The sequence below is a fragment of the Mus pahari genome, chromosome 21 (genome assembly GCF_900095145.1).
Source record: "Mus pahari chromosome 21, PAHARI_EIJ_v1.1, whole genome shotgun sequence".
Taxonomy (NCBI): domain Eukaryota; kingdom Metazoa; phylum Chordata; class Mammalia; order Rodentia; family Muridae; genus Mus; species Mus pahari.
This window is the reverse complement of record NC_034610.1, coordinates 29,984,737-29,999,593: the sequence shown is the minus strand read 5'-3', so window position 1 is coordinate 29,999,593 and position 14,857 is coordinate 29,984,737. Positions and strand designations below refer to the sequence as shown.

The window sequence follows — 14,857 nt, the reverse complement described above, 5'->3', positions numbered from 1 at the left end:
CAGTGAATACGGATGATTTAGGCTCGCAGACTGTAAGTCCATCATGGAGCTCAGAAAGATTTACACAGCTAAAGATTCCTGTCAATAGCTTATGCTGAGTGACTAATTCATGCTCATTTAATAAACCACCATGGCACATCATAACATGGTATAGCTGCCATGTCACACACAGGTAAGATTGAGAGGCCATCTTCATGCTTCTCCTTCTTGCTCATTGTAGATGAATGCTATAGGGTGATAGACAATGTGCTGATCATGTGCACTTTAATTACGCAGTTCCTGAGATTTCAGAGGTATTTGAATGTAACCCATACTGTCAAGGGGTGGAACACGTAGTAGGGATACTGTTTTTTAGAGCCCTCCATAGTCTATGGTGACAAAGCATCTATCCAACCCATTTTTATAATTGTGAGTGTTTTAGACCTCTGTGCTCTGAATCACTGTGGTTTCAAAATCTCTGAGTACATGTATGGTTATATGTGTGTGGCTGAGGCTGTTTGAGACTATGTGCACGTATACATGTGCTGCTTCTGTCTCTTGTGCTGCTGTAAGAAAATATCAGATAGCTGGCTTTGAAGGGAGAAGGCCATTTTTCTTGCAGTTCTGGAAGACTGTAGTTTGAGCTCAGCCTGCCCTGTTAGGATTCCCATGAGGACTCATTCTGGCTTACAGATGACCACTTCCATGTTGTCATAGGTCAGAAAGAAACTTTGCCTGTAATTTTATGAAGGTTCCACCCTCGTGACTTCACCTAAATCTAATACCCCCTGAGGCCCTGGCTCCAAATCCATCCATGCTTATGTTTATAGTTCTGGCATTTAGCTCAATGGAGACACGGTTTCATCTGCAGCACATGTAATAGAATACATACCTGGGTAGTGAGGGATGATTAATAATGACTATCATGACCTGACACATGTTACACATAAGCAGTGGAGTTAAAGAGATCCTCTTCCACAACACTTAATTTACCAAAGAAGATGCATAGCGCTACTACCGTGGACTCAAGGTGGATTTTCAGATTAATTTAGGAACTGCAAAGGTTTTTGTTTTTCCTTTCTTAAAAATGTATAAAGTGGACTGTCAGACATGATGACTTCTAATGTACAACCATGGATGGTTATAGTTTGTTCCCCAAAGTAGGATAAAGTTACTAAGGCTCGAATGAAGGCAGCTGCAGGTACTAGGCTCCCTGAAACATCTTCTGAGACTGTTACTCTGCACAAAATCCTGACAGTGCTTCCTTTCTGTGTGATAGGAATTCTTCAGCCAGCTGGACCAAAGGGTCCTCAATGCTTTCCTAAAAGCCTGTGATGAGCTAACTGACATCCTCCCAGAGCAGGAGCAGCAAGGCCTGCAGGAGGCTGTTCGAAAGCTACACAAACAGTGGAAGGTGAGTGTGGAATTGTGGGAACACGAGAAATCTGCATTGTACAATTTGGTCTGTAGTTCAGAGAGCTGGATGTAAGTGGGGACAAGTTTAGGACATGTTGGCATCTCAACAGAGCACATGCCTAGCCAGAAGACCCATTGTTGTTTTCTGGATCTTTCTGTGGGTACAGGATCTCCAGGGAGAAGCGCCTTATCATTTGCTCCATCTGAAAATCGCCGTGGAGAAAGACCGATTCTCAGCTGTTGTGGAAGAGTGCAGAGCTGAGCTGGAGCAAGAGACCAGGCTGGCTCCTCAAGAAGGCAGCGAGAAGATCATAAAGGAGCACAGGGTATGTGCCACACCATAGCAAGTGCATAGCTATATAAAGATATTTAAAGAGACGATGGTCTGAGGAACATGGTTGCCTTATGTCGGTTCTCTCTATGAATCCGACTTTGGTTTTCCTGTGAGAATGTAGACATGCTTCAACCCTTATCACCAAGGTACTGAAACTGTTTATCATGTCTTAGGTTTTCTTCAGTGACAAGGGTCCTCACCATCTCTGTGAGAAGAGGCTACAGCTTATAGAGGAACTGTGTGGGAAACTCCCAGTCCGGGACCCAGTAAGGGACACATCTGGAGCCTGTCACACAGCTCTCAAAGAGCTCAAAGCTTCCATTGACAACACTTACACGATGCTCGTGGATGACCCAGACAAGTGGAAGGACTACACCAGCAGGTACTGGGGCATCTCCAGAGAAGGCTCCAGTCTGTCTTAATTCTTTTCCATCAGAGATTATTATAAAACAGGGGATGGTACACATCTTGTTTCAGGCAATAAGAAAATCCGGTTGCTTTAATCTTGCCTGTGCTTTGCTTTTCTATAAATGCACTTCATTTCTAAAAATCTATCTGTCTGTCTATCTATCTATCTATCTATCTATCTATCTATCTATCTATCTATTTTTTAAAATGGGTTTCCATCCAAAGCAGGGTCTATATTTCATTTCAAAATAACCCATCTGTCCTTGATGGCAAATAATCCCATTCTTTTTCTTTTGCTGGCCTCTGTTGGTTAATGTCACTCTAGTGAGACATATGAAGCCAGACATTGGTGGCTCCTTCCCTCTCAGGCTCTGAGACATATCCTTGTCCTCAGCTAAGCTCCCTTGAAGTTATCGACTTTAGATATTATCACTCTTGCCTTGGGCTTCATGTTAAAGTTCCCAGGGAAGGCCATCTATGTGGTTGTCATTTGTTCTACTCCCATGGATTCAAAATAGAAAATGTATCTCACCGTCACAAGGCTTTGCCTCTTTCGTAATAGAATGCTTGTGTGGTTTCAGGTTTTCTGAGTTCTCCTCTTGGGTTTCTGCAAAGGAGGCATGGTTGAAGAAAATCAAGGATGAGCCCATTGACACTGGCAACCACGATGAGGTTAAGCATGTGGTAGATGTAAGTTCTGAGCTGGTCATTGCTAGAGGAAATTTTCTAATAACTAAATATTTGCAGTGTAACTGATTACTATGGTTGGTTGGTTGGTTGGTTGGTTGGTTAGTTGGTTTGTGTATGTACACACACACCCATTCTATAAAAAATAGGCTTCTATATTTCTTTAAAGGCAACATCTCTTTATATTAATGTGGTGAAGGGTGGGTTTTTCCCATCTACAAAGCTGTTGATAGCTTTGAGATTTAAGCCCTCTTAGTGATGGCTCTAAAGCAGCTTTACCTCATGGGAAAGGCTGGCGAAGGAAACAGTATGCATGACTGTATAGCAGCATAGACTTAAAAATCGCCACAGGAAACGAGAATGCTGTGTGTTTCTATACAGTACAGTTTTATCTAGACAACTTGAGCACCCAGAGGTCGTAGGGAACTCCTTGACTATTCTGTTGTCAGGTTGGACTGGCTCAGTTCAGTTGCTTTAGAGGCCACAAACCCAGCCAAGGTAACAAAGCTCCAGATCTGAATACTGTGTTTATTCTGTGACTAACACACAGCAGTCTTCTCTCTTAGCGAGGCCTTCACCTGGTATACAGAAACTAGAGTGCAATTCTCCTTCAGCATTTCTAATCCTTGAAAGTCACATACCTACTACGAAAGAGCTTTGTCTTTCTGCCCCTGTCTTCTGGCCTTCTTTTTTTTTTACCTCTGATTAAATCGTATAGTTGCCCAAGGTACTATTTGTGAACTCAATAACATTACTGAGTACATAAAAATAGGTTTATGTGCAACCCCCCCCCCCAGCTTCATCATGATTTGTGAGAACTCTTTGTTACTAAAAAGTGTCCTTTCATTCCAGGAGATCAGAAATGACATTACCAAGAAAGGAGAGATTCTCAGCTGGCTGAAATCCAGGCTTAAGCATTTGATTGATGTGTCTTCAGAGAATGAAGCCCAAAAGCGAGGAGATGAGCTGGCAGAATTATCGAGCTCTTTCAAGGCTCTTTCGGCTTTACTGTCAGAGGTGTGTCATTTACAGTGATAAACAGTATCTTGGAGAAGAAGGCTGAAGAGCCATCTTTGTTTTGGTTGTAGCTTAGCAAGTAGTTTTATAAAGAAACCGTAGTTATTTATATGAAGAGCGTTCAGAAAGATGGGCAGGATGCTTGATTTAAGGAAAATGCTACTGCCTGGGTAGTTCAAGCTAAAGAACTATGTCTAAAGTCCAAAGATGGTCAGCCAAATGATTTTTTTTGGTCTTACTGAAAGCATCATTATTTCATGGCCACTTAAGGACATATTTCAAAGTTTAGGGGAAATGGTTTGAGAAACCTGGTATAATGATACATACCTGTAATCCTAGCTGATGCAGGAGGGTAGGAAGTTCAAGGATAATCTGGTCTGAATATAACAAGTTCAAGACTAGCCTAAGTGACAGAGAGAGGTGTATGTGTGTGTGTGTGTGTGTTGGGGGGAGTAAAAAGAAAGAGATATGCTTAGACGTCAGAGAAACCCAGCAACAGAGTGAAAACTTTATATGTAATCTTCCATATGATCTTAAGTTTTTATTCAATGTCTCTAGGCCCCAATTTACTTCCTTGTAATGCAGAATTTAAAATACATCCATGAATCAGTAACGAAGACTAAATTCAGTTTTTTAGGTTAAGAACTTGGAAGTGTATTGAGACAGGTAAGTCTTCATTAGCGGCTAACCAGTAATAATAGCTTGTTCTAAATTTAATATGCATCCCAATGGAATGAGCTATATTCCATTATAGGATAGAGTATTTAACCTTTCTGTCTGTTAGGGCTGCAAGTAGGAAGCTTAAGAAGGCAAGAGGGAGCAAATCTAAAGCTCAAGGGTTTGTGAGAGGGATGTTCGATCATTCGCGAGTTTTCTCCCCTATTGGTTTTAAATAGTATGGGCTCAACACTTTGTATAAGGTATTATCACTGCCAGATAGTATTTATGTGAATATAATCAAAGAACCCCAAGATATGAAGTGTAAAACAGATACTTTATTATCCTACTTTTGCTATCAAGACATGCACATTTTTCTGTTCTTAATTTTAGAACAGATTTTTTTTTAATAGGGTGCAGAATATGATCCAATGAAATGAATTTTCAGTCCCTCCAAGTGGCTGTGCCATTGAGCTACAATCAAATAAGATTCAAAACTGCAAAAGCATAGGAATCATGAATCTGGCCTTAGCTGTTGAGACATAGTTTATATATACATTTAGAATATGTAATATATCATCACCTCAAATGGACTAATTTCATTGAAGGCATAAATTGTGAAGTTATGAGTTCTTGAGATGGAATGTATATGGTATGATAAACAGAGCTGTTTCATATATTTGAAACTAAGACAATAGACTCCAAGTTTCTCACAAACACAAAATTTGCATGTGTGAAGTAACTGAAGGACTAATTAGCTTAATTAGAGATGTTATTTCTGGGAGCTAGAGCCTGGTGCAGCAGTTAAGCGCACAGTCTGCTCTTGCCCAGAGCTGGGATAGGTTCTGAGCACCCATGTGGCAGCACACAATCATCTGTAACTCCAGCTCCAGGGAATCTAATGCCCTCTTCTGGCCTCTGCAGGCACAAGGTATACATGTAATGCAGAAATACATTCAGGCAAAACACTCATTCACATAAGATGAAAATGAGTACCTTAAAACTTTAAGCCACTTCACAACGTGTTACTAAAAAGCATGTCACTGTGTAGCTTAGCTGTAGGCAAGGTTAATTTGTCTGTCTCCCCTCCATTTAAGAATATTCCACAAAGTTTGCTAAATAGCTTATGATTTACTCCTTTTCTACTATAACAACTTAGGTTGAAAAGATGCTCAGCAACTTCGGAGAATGTGTTCAGTACAAGGAAATTGTGAAAAGTTCCCTTGAGGGGTTGATATCGGACTCCCAAGAGAGCAGAGAAGAGGCTGACACAATCCTGGACATGGAAAATCTTCTTGAGGCGCAGCAGATGCTCCTGCATCATCAGGTAGAGACCTCTTTGTTCGCCACATGCACAGTGTGGAGGAGAGATGAAGAATAGGTTCTGAGACTGGGGGATGGCCGGGCGTGGTGGCGCATGCCTTTAATCCCAGCACTTGGGAGGCAGAGGCAGGCGGATTTCTGAGTTCGAGGCCAGCCTGGTCTACAAAGTGAGTTCCAGGACAGCCAGGACTACACAGAGAAACTCTGTCTCGAAAAAACAAAAAACAAAAAACAAAAAACAAAAAACAAAAAACAAAAAATAAAACAAAACAAAAAAAGAGAGACTGGGGGATGAAGAAGGGGAAAGGAGAAGAAACTGACCTGATGGCTCAAAGCACTTGGCAATTCTGTGCTCTGCTCTCTCTGATAAACATTACATGTTTCTGAGCACCCTAGAGAACAAATTCCTAGATGGTTTTTGCTCTTGCAAAAAGTTAAAACTAAAAACAAAGGAATTATATGTATGTATCTATGTGTGTATATATGTGTGTGTATGTAGATATATGTATCTATATATGCTTAAATGTATATATGTATTATGAATGTGTGTATGAATGTATGTATATATGAATATATAATTGTGTGTATATGTACGTGTGTGTACAAATGTATAATAGGTATATATATGCAAATATGTATATGCATATGTAAATTTGTATGTGTATTTACACATATTTATAATCAGCCTGTTTTTGGTGATAGATTGAAAACAGGACCTTAATATTAAGCTCCAACTCTCCAGTGAACTACAAACCTATCCCCAATAATAAATTATTTTAATTTAGTTGCTTTCTGACAGTCTTGTGGTAGATATTAAAATATATGTGCAGATGGAATATATTACTTATATATATATCAGTAGATTAACTATTCAAATATATACCCAAGAAGAAAAATTCTTAGTATTTGCATTTGTACATCACAGATGATAAAATGGAGTGGAACCTTTTAAAGACAAAATAACAATTATTTTAGAACCATCAAATTAATTGTTTTACCAAAATATTTTTGAAGTGTTGCATATGTTCAATGTTCTCCAACTCTACACATAACTAAAATACGAAAGCCAAATTATTTACACCTTGACCACTCAGAACACAAGCTATGTTTAAGTAACACCCGTCTTTGACTGATTCATGGTTCCTGATATTAATGTTTTAACTGTTCAAGCCCACATCTTATAGGGCTCTGCCTTTTACACCTCTGATATTAGCATGCTTATAGCCCTGCATAGCTTCAAAGAGAATAAAGTTTATAAGTCTGGTGGTGTTGGTGCACGCCTTTAATCCCAGCACTCAGGAGGCAGAGGCAGGTAGATCTCTGTGAATTTGAGGCCAGCTTGGTATACGGAGTGAGAGTTCAAAGATAGTCAGGGCTACACAGAAAAACAAAACCACACAAGTTTATATTCATCTATTGAACAACTGCTTCCAGCAAAAGACAAAGATGATCTCAGCAAAGAAGAGAGACCTCCAGCAGCAGATGGAGCAGGCACAGCAGGGCGGGCAGGCAGGCCCAGGTCAAGAGGAGCTTCGGAAGCTGGAGAGCACCCTCACAGGCCTGGAGCAGAGCAGGGAGAGGCAGGAACGTCGCATCCAGGTAGGGCTGGGCTGGCTGGTGGGAGCTGGCTCAGTGATGATAAGACTGGATTGACTTCTGTCTCCAGCAAGAGCCTGCATTCTCTTCTTCTGCTGATGGTGATATTTTCTTAAGTAATTTACCTAGATTGGTTTTAGTCATAGCCGAAGATTCTGGACACCTCTAAATGTGTTTGTAAACAGCACATTTTGTACATGCAGACACTATCTCAGTTGCTCTTCTAATTGCTGTAACCAAATACCCAACAATAAGTGACTTAGGGGTAGAAGGGCTACTTCTGTTCAAGGGAATACATTCCATTGTGGTCAAAGAGGCAGGGAAGGAAAAGCAGGGGCTCACTGGGACTGGCTACCAAACCTCAAGACCTAGTCCCTAGAGTCCCACTTCCCCCAGCAGGGCTCTACCCCCTAAAGCATCCACAACCTTCCCACTCTGTCCCGTCAGCTGTGGACCAAGTGTTAAACATATGAGCCAGTGGGAAACATTTCACCTTTGAAGCACAGGGATGCTTAAGAGAGATTCGTAACCCATTCCTATGTCACAGGCAGCTGAATGATGGAACCAGGATGCAATGAACATTTTTCTGAATCCATGAACTTGCTCATATTGCTTCTCATGTCCAGAAAAAATCCAGCAGCCACACCTAAGCCACCCTGTGTTCTGCGGTACTGTTGACACACTGCCCTAAAAATGATTTGGGGGTTTTGCTACTTATCGCTCTTTCTCAACTCTATTCTTCCCTCTTGTTACCCCAATCTTCCTTGCCAATGATTGACAAGCTGTTTCCCCCTGATCACTTAGCTACATGTTATCACTGCATCTGTAGGGACACAAGACTTTACGTCTGCTGGGGAACTCAGGACTCATCTGAAGACCTAGTGGGAAGGAAATGCTTTCAAAGACACAAGGATCATCTTTAACCGGCATTGTTGTATGATGTCACACAGGCTGAGAGAATGAATGAATGAGAAAACCACAGTGTATAAGGATTCAGTCTGGTCACTTGTAATGTGGCATGATGTGCGTTTACTTACTTCTAATTTAGGTCAGCTTGAGGAAATGGGAGCGGTTTGAGACAAACAAGGAGACGGTGGTCAGATATCTTTTCCAGACAGGTTCCAGCCACGAACGCTTCCTGAGCTTCAGCAGTTTGGAAAGCCTGTCTTCAGAGTTGGAGCAGACAAAGGTATGCAACGTATTATTATTATGACACATTTAATCAATTCTTACTCTTTATTGACAACCCAGTCTTTTCAGCACACTGTGGAACAGGGGTATAAGAAGGACTTACACCTTAAGAACTAAGATTTTCATGAAAGTGGGAAAGTGTCAGTTCCAAACAGATCTCTGGAGGTGCTAATATTCAGGGCTCAGTCAAGACAAAGCAGTTTAGAGGTGGAGGACAGACAGATGATCCAGGAAGGAGGAACATCATTGTGGGAAGCGGGTGTGGCCGCGGCTGCGGCCGTGTGAGCCAAGACAGCATCCTGGCTCACTGCCAAGCCCTGTGATTCCCTGCTTGTTTACCAAAAACCTGATTATGTGCACCTGAATGATCATGCGCACCTAAGTGATCACGCACACCTGAATGATCATGCGCTGCCCCCCTGACGCATAGCGTCAAACAGCATGGTATTGAGTCGCTGGCCTATCATCATGCTCCCTGTCTGCATGGCTCAGTACAGAGCATGCTGAATGCTGATTGGATGATGAAGAGTGATGAGAGACGAGTGCAGAGGGTGGAAAGGGATAAATTGGGTGATCCCCCAGAACCGGGCGCATGCAGCAGAAGCTAGGAAATAGGGAATAGTGCATGCAGCAGAAGCTAGGAAATAGGGAATAGAGCTGAAGCAGAAGCTAAGGGATAATAGGGAAGAAGCTGAAAGAGAATAAAGGAAGCTGCAGCAGGAAGCTGTGGAAGCTGCTCAAACCCTGCCTTGGCGTACGTGTTGTCTTTGCCCCACCTCTGCGGGACAGAGTGTGGGGCCCCCAGCACATCATCAGGAGTGAAAGAGCTAGACATGATGCTTCAGTGCTGTAGTGTGAGGTAAAGAGACACAAACTTGGAAAACTGGCCAATGGTGCTAACAATGAAACCTCAAACGTTACTCTCCAGGCAACATTGAGTTGGGTCATCAGAGAGTTCTTAAGAAGGCCACACAGCCAGAGCTGTGCCTCGGGACAGCAAATGTCTAAGCAGATAAAGAAATCAGAAAGAATGAGAGACTGGGGTGCTGGAGACAGAGTGCTTTCAGTGCCTTGCTATGTATGTACTTACAGCGTCACACATGCATGTGGACTCGGCACTTCTGACCTCCTTTGATCGCCTTGCTCACTCTGCACTGTTCTTACATTCCTTTTCTACACAACAACCCTTGGGTGGTTGTGCTGAGAGACACTGGCTTCTTCTGCGTGCTGGTAGGCGATATGGTCACATGGCAAGATCAAGTAAGATTTCACAGCAGACATGGCCCAGCATGGATGTGAATGTTCAAAGAGGTCGAAGGCTGCTTGACTAAGGAAGAGCAGAGCCTGGTTTTTAGCTATAGCTCTACCTGGTGAGAGCCAGTGTTTTTCCTAAAGTGTCCATGGATATTCATACATCATATTCTCTGGACTTGGTGATAGATACCACTCTATTTTTTTTTTTACTAACACTTTCCTGATCTTTGAAGCACTTTGCATTGCAATTTCCTGTGGGTAGTTCATATATATATATATATATATATATATATATATATATATATATGTGTGTGTGTGTGTGTGTGTGTGTGTGTGTGTGTGTGTAGGCACAGCAACACTAATTGATACTTCTTATTGCATTTGTAAAATTTGAGGAATTAATAAAACTGACATTTGTGGTCTTCAAAAATGGTCCAGCAACACCTGGGAGCTGACAGGTAGTCGTAAGCGAGATTCAGTGCTGCGACATCAGTGGCATCATACTTCAGGTTGCTGTACATCTCTGTGCTGTAAGGAAGTTCTGCTAAGTTTTATCTGAACCACAGGTGGCTCCTCTGTCATAATAGTGATGCTTATTATTGACACTATTAAGTCTTTCAAACAAGAAGCTATGATTACTCTATGTTGAAGTTTTAACTTTTATGGTTATTATAATGGCTTTCAAAATGATCCTTGGAAGTACAGTCTTATATGGTACTGCATATGGTACAGTCTTATATGGAGAGATGCTTTGATTGGCAAGCTGCCTTTTACAAATATTTACATAGCAGTTATGTGCTGACCATTTAAAGGGGGAAGCTGATGAACATGTCAGATTTTGTTGCATGAGAAGAAATAAGACGTTAATTCTCTTCACTTGAGGCTATCACCAATGTTTATCTTTTCTAATTTAATATTCAACACGATTTACCTGACAAAATGCAAGTAGCATCTAGAACATAGCAGAGCCTCATACAAATTAAAACTTTTGAATTAAAATAGATCCAAGTTGCTGAAAAGCAGCAGGTAAAATAAGCCAGGTTTTTGTTTGTTTCTTTCTTTCTTTGCTTGTTTGGTTGGTTTTTTGTTTTTGTTTGTTTGTTTTTTGGTCTGTCTGAAAGATGAAAAAGTGATAAATGGTATCTGCTAGGCACTTCAAAATGAATCTGCTGGTGGGTGCCAAGTCCTCATTCAGGAAAATGTGCTGTGTACATGTCACACTCACACAAAAGAGCCTGAAAAGTTATCCAACAAAGTGGGCAAACAGGTGGTTCACAATTGTAGCACAGGCTTGACTCCTTCAAAACAAGGCTTTGCTAGGACCGAGGGTATGGCTCAGTCGGAAGAGTCCACCTAGCACACAGGAAGCCCTGGGCTGGGGTCCTCCATGAGTAAGCCTAGTGTAGTAGTGTATGCCTAAAACCTCAGTGCTTGGGAGGTAGAGGCAGGAGAATCTGTTTAGTTTCAGATGGTGACCTGGTCGGCTTACGTGAGCTTCCATCTCAATTGCAGAGCATGAGTCCTGAGCTTCTTCCTATCATGTTGTGCGTGCATAGACATAAAATAAGATTCCGCAGCATTAAGGACAGACTGTGTTACTTCTCAAGGAACTAGTAATGTCTTCCTACAGAGAAAAATATATAAGAAAATCCCCAATGTGCTAGACAATCACTCTGTTAGGTAAACAAATGTATTAGTTGGCCAAGAAATCTACTGTCTACAGCTTAAAGGACCAAGACCTGCTGGTTATTTTATGAACTGGCTGGTAGAAAATAAACATATTCTGAGGATAAATTAATAACTATAAGAATCTTAGAACTCAGAATGATAAACCCAAATGAGGAAAGTGTGGAAAAATCTATTTTACAGAACTAATGGAAATGTTTTCATCAAACTACCAAAGTTAGCCTGCAGAATATGAGCCTGTCATAGCATTAAGTGCAGTATATGGCCATCTCTTGGTCAATCTCTGTGGAATATGCTGTGGACTTCAGTGCACCATCCAAGAGTTTAAAATGCTTACCTAACAGTTCCGCCATCTTTGTTTTGTTTTCTTTTGTTTTTTTCCCTAGGAGTTTTCTAAGAGGTCAGAAAGTATTGCCACCCAGGCTGAGAACCTTGTCAAGGAAGCTGCAGAGTTGCCGCTGGGGCCCAGGAATAAGCGCCTGCTCCAGCGGCAGGCCAAGTCAATCAAGGAGCAGGTCAAAACCCTAGAAGACACGCTTGAAGAAGAGTATGTGCTTCACAACTTCTAAACGTTCCTCTCTGGGATAAAGTCCCAATAGTCTCTCCTGTGACTTCTATATTCCAGTCTTTCAAAAATCTCAAGGTGTCATCTTTATGTTTCGAGCTCTCTCAAGGAATCAACTCAATTTAAAAGAAAAGTACCCTCAGCCCAAGAACTGGGATCCATAATCACAAAAGTATACGAGGCATTGGGTGTTGGCATCTTGAAATGGGACATTCATCACTAAGCCATATCTATTCATTTCTGTGGCCTTCGCATAATACAGGGACAACCTAAAAACTAACCCACAACTTTTTTTTTCTTTTTACTCTTTTATTATGTTGTCACCTGTTCAAGTGGAGGTTTTCTGATAGCATAGATTCTAGGTCTAAGCACACACATGCACAATATATGTCTCAGAGTCAAAGCTTGTATGTCCATAGTGCCTCTGTATTCAAACTACCATGGATTAATATAGCCCTTCCAGAAATTACCCGCAAAATCACCTTGCTTTTAAACATGAAATATTTATCTGAAAAGAAGAAATAATCTCTTGTGTCCCTGGGATATCCTTCTATAGAGTTTAAAGAAGACAAACTTTTGATATCATAGTCAATAGTCCTTAAAATGGTACTGCTAACGTTTTTATGTAGCAACACATTGAATACTAGTCTATGACTCTCAAGAAACAGGACCGTACTTGCAAGAGGGGCTTTGGGAGGTGAAAACTGTTTTTTAGTACTCTTGGAGCGTTGCATTGAACATTTTATATTTGCCTAAACTTTAAATTTTGATCAACATTTTATTTGCAACCAATTCTGACTTTAAACTTTGACAACATTATATTTGATATCCTGCACCAAGCTCTGTAAAAAGCAAATCTCAGAATATATTAGAAAATAGGCTGTTTCTAAAAGGATTATAAGAGCCAGTTGAAGCTAAATTTTATGTAAAAAAAACTATAAAATAGATTGCATTTGCCTTTCTTACACTGCTAAGTGCATTAGACATACACAGGGTAATAATTTGAGACTGTGACACTATTGAATTTGACAATCAATTGATGTCATTATTTGTTCTTGGCATCAAGTGCCTTTTACGACCAGGTGTAACTTCCCTTCATCCAAGGACATCAGTCCGTTTAGTGCTAAAGTGTTTCTTTTTTTTTTTTTTTTTTAGTTCCTTCTAAACTGAAAGCCATGTTTACCAGGGTTCTGTATCCAGAGCTAGAGTCGTATTGGTTAGACTCACTGCCCAGAGATGCTGTCTACAAATAGTTAGAGAGTTCGTGAACAAGAGTTTAGGAAAGTCTTTTGGAATCAGGTGATCTGGGAATAGCTGAGAATGTGGTAGGTTATAAACCAGAGGCTGTGCTGAGCAGGTGAGAACAGGTGCTTCCCTGTAGCCTGTGATTACACCATGGCTCTACCTTGATTCGTAAATATGTACTTTACCAAAGGATTTTAGTATAAAGTGTTCCAGCAGCGCCCCTCCTGGAAAGCAAAGGCAATAGATAGAACTACCAAACCCCGGAAGCTATTCTTGGAAAGTTCCCTATTCTAAATTATAAAGATGGCTGCTCCCTGGCAGAGCTGGGGATCACGCTGGTTCACGCCCTGTGGAGACAGCACAATTGGATTCAAAGTGCACACTGCCACTAACAGCCTATCACTTGCTCTGCCTTCCCCAGAGCCCATTCCCAGGAGAGACGGGGGGGGGGGGGGCCTGGGGTCAGATAGATGAGTCTTCTCAAGTGTGTATGCTTTCCTGCTCCAGTGGTTCACGCTTTGAAGGAATCAAATATCCTCAAACCCTTTCACCCGGTGATGCATAGGGGGAAAATCTGGCTTGCTATTCTTGATTGAGATATTGCATTTTAACTTAATTTGGTTAATTTTAGTATTAAAACCATGGAAATGGTGAAATCCAAGTGGGATCATTTTGGCAGTAATTTTGAGACCCTGTCCATCTGGATATCGGAGAAAGAGAATGAACTCAGTTCCTTGGAAGCGTCAGCATCTGCCGCGGATGTGCAGATCAGTCAAATCAAGGTGACCTGCACCCACGTTACGTTACTCTCTCTTCCTTTAAGAACATCTTTCTTACCTTTGTATCGCCCAAAGCTCTCTGATCCCAGGACAAATCTTCCGTTCTTCTGTGGCTCTTTTAAGTTAAATTCATGCCAAGCTAAGAGGTCATGATTGGTGGCATTGTGTATTAAGATTGTCTGACTTACAGATTCAAAGTCAATATTGTGTGCAATATCATTAAACTATTTTTATGGTTGCATTATTCTTTTCCTTGATTTTGGTTTGACGCCCATGCAGTGCCCTGGTTATATGTTTATACATCATGAAATGTATACAAAATCTACCACTGTCCTTTTTCAGAAACATTCCAAATGTCAGACTCAAAGATTAGCTGTGTTAGCCAGGTGTGGCACATACGTTACCCAAAAGTCACGAGGTAAAGGGTGGGAAGACTGCCATGAGTTCAAGCCCAGCCTGATCTACCTAGTGAGTCCTAGACCCTTTTTGTCTGAAGAAAAAAAATAAAAAATAAAAAATAAAAAAACAGTAAAAACCCAACAAAATCAACAAAACCACCTCCACCTTCTAAAAATGCATTAATGGAACTTACCCTTACTGACCAGAGGGGGGAGGTAGAGAATCTTTCTCCTTTCCTTTCCTTTCCTTTCCTTTCCTTTCCTTTCCTTTCCTTTCCTTTCCTTTCCTTTCCTTTCCTTTCCTTTCCTTTCCTTTCCTTTC

The 14,857-nt window shown here is 41.1% G+C and overlaps 1 protein-coding gene across 10 annotated transcripts in view; it reads left to right on the top strand.

Annotated features, from left to right (window-relative positions):
- The window catches only part of Syne1 (spectrin repeat containing nuclear envelope protein 1), a 493,437-nt gene that overhangs the window by 180,578 nt on the left and 298,002 nt on the right, over positions 1–14,857 (top strand). For all 10 annotated transcript variants that reach the window (XM_029532807.1, XM_029532801.1, XM_029532799.1 and 7 more), the window contains 10 exons: positions 1,259–1,393; positions 1,563–1,721; positions 1,903–2,111; positions 2,719–2,827; positions 3,677–3,841; positions 5,658–5,825; positions 7,256–7,420; positions 8,466–8,606; positions 11,935–12,095; positions 13,990–14,140. In XM_029532807.1, the coding sequence (XP_029388667.1) occupies positions 1,259–1,393; positions 1,563–1,721; positions 1,903–2,111; positions 2,719–2,827; positions 3,677–3,841; positions 5,658–5,825; positions 7,256–7,420; positions 8,466–8,606; positions 11,935–12,095; positions 13,990–14,140 (1,563 nt within the window). The remainder of the gene's footprint in view (positions 1–1,258; positions 1,394–1,562; positions 1,722–1,902; positions 2,112–2,718; positions 2,828–3,676; positions 3,842–5,657; positions 5,826–7,255; positions 7,421–8,465; positions 8,607–11,934; positions 12,096–13,989; positions 14,141–14,857) is intronic.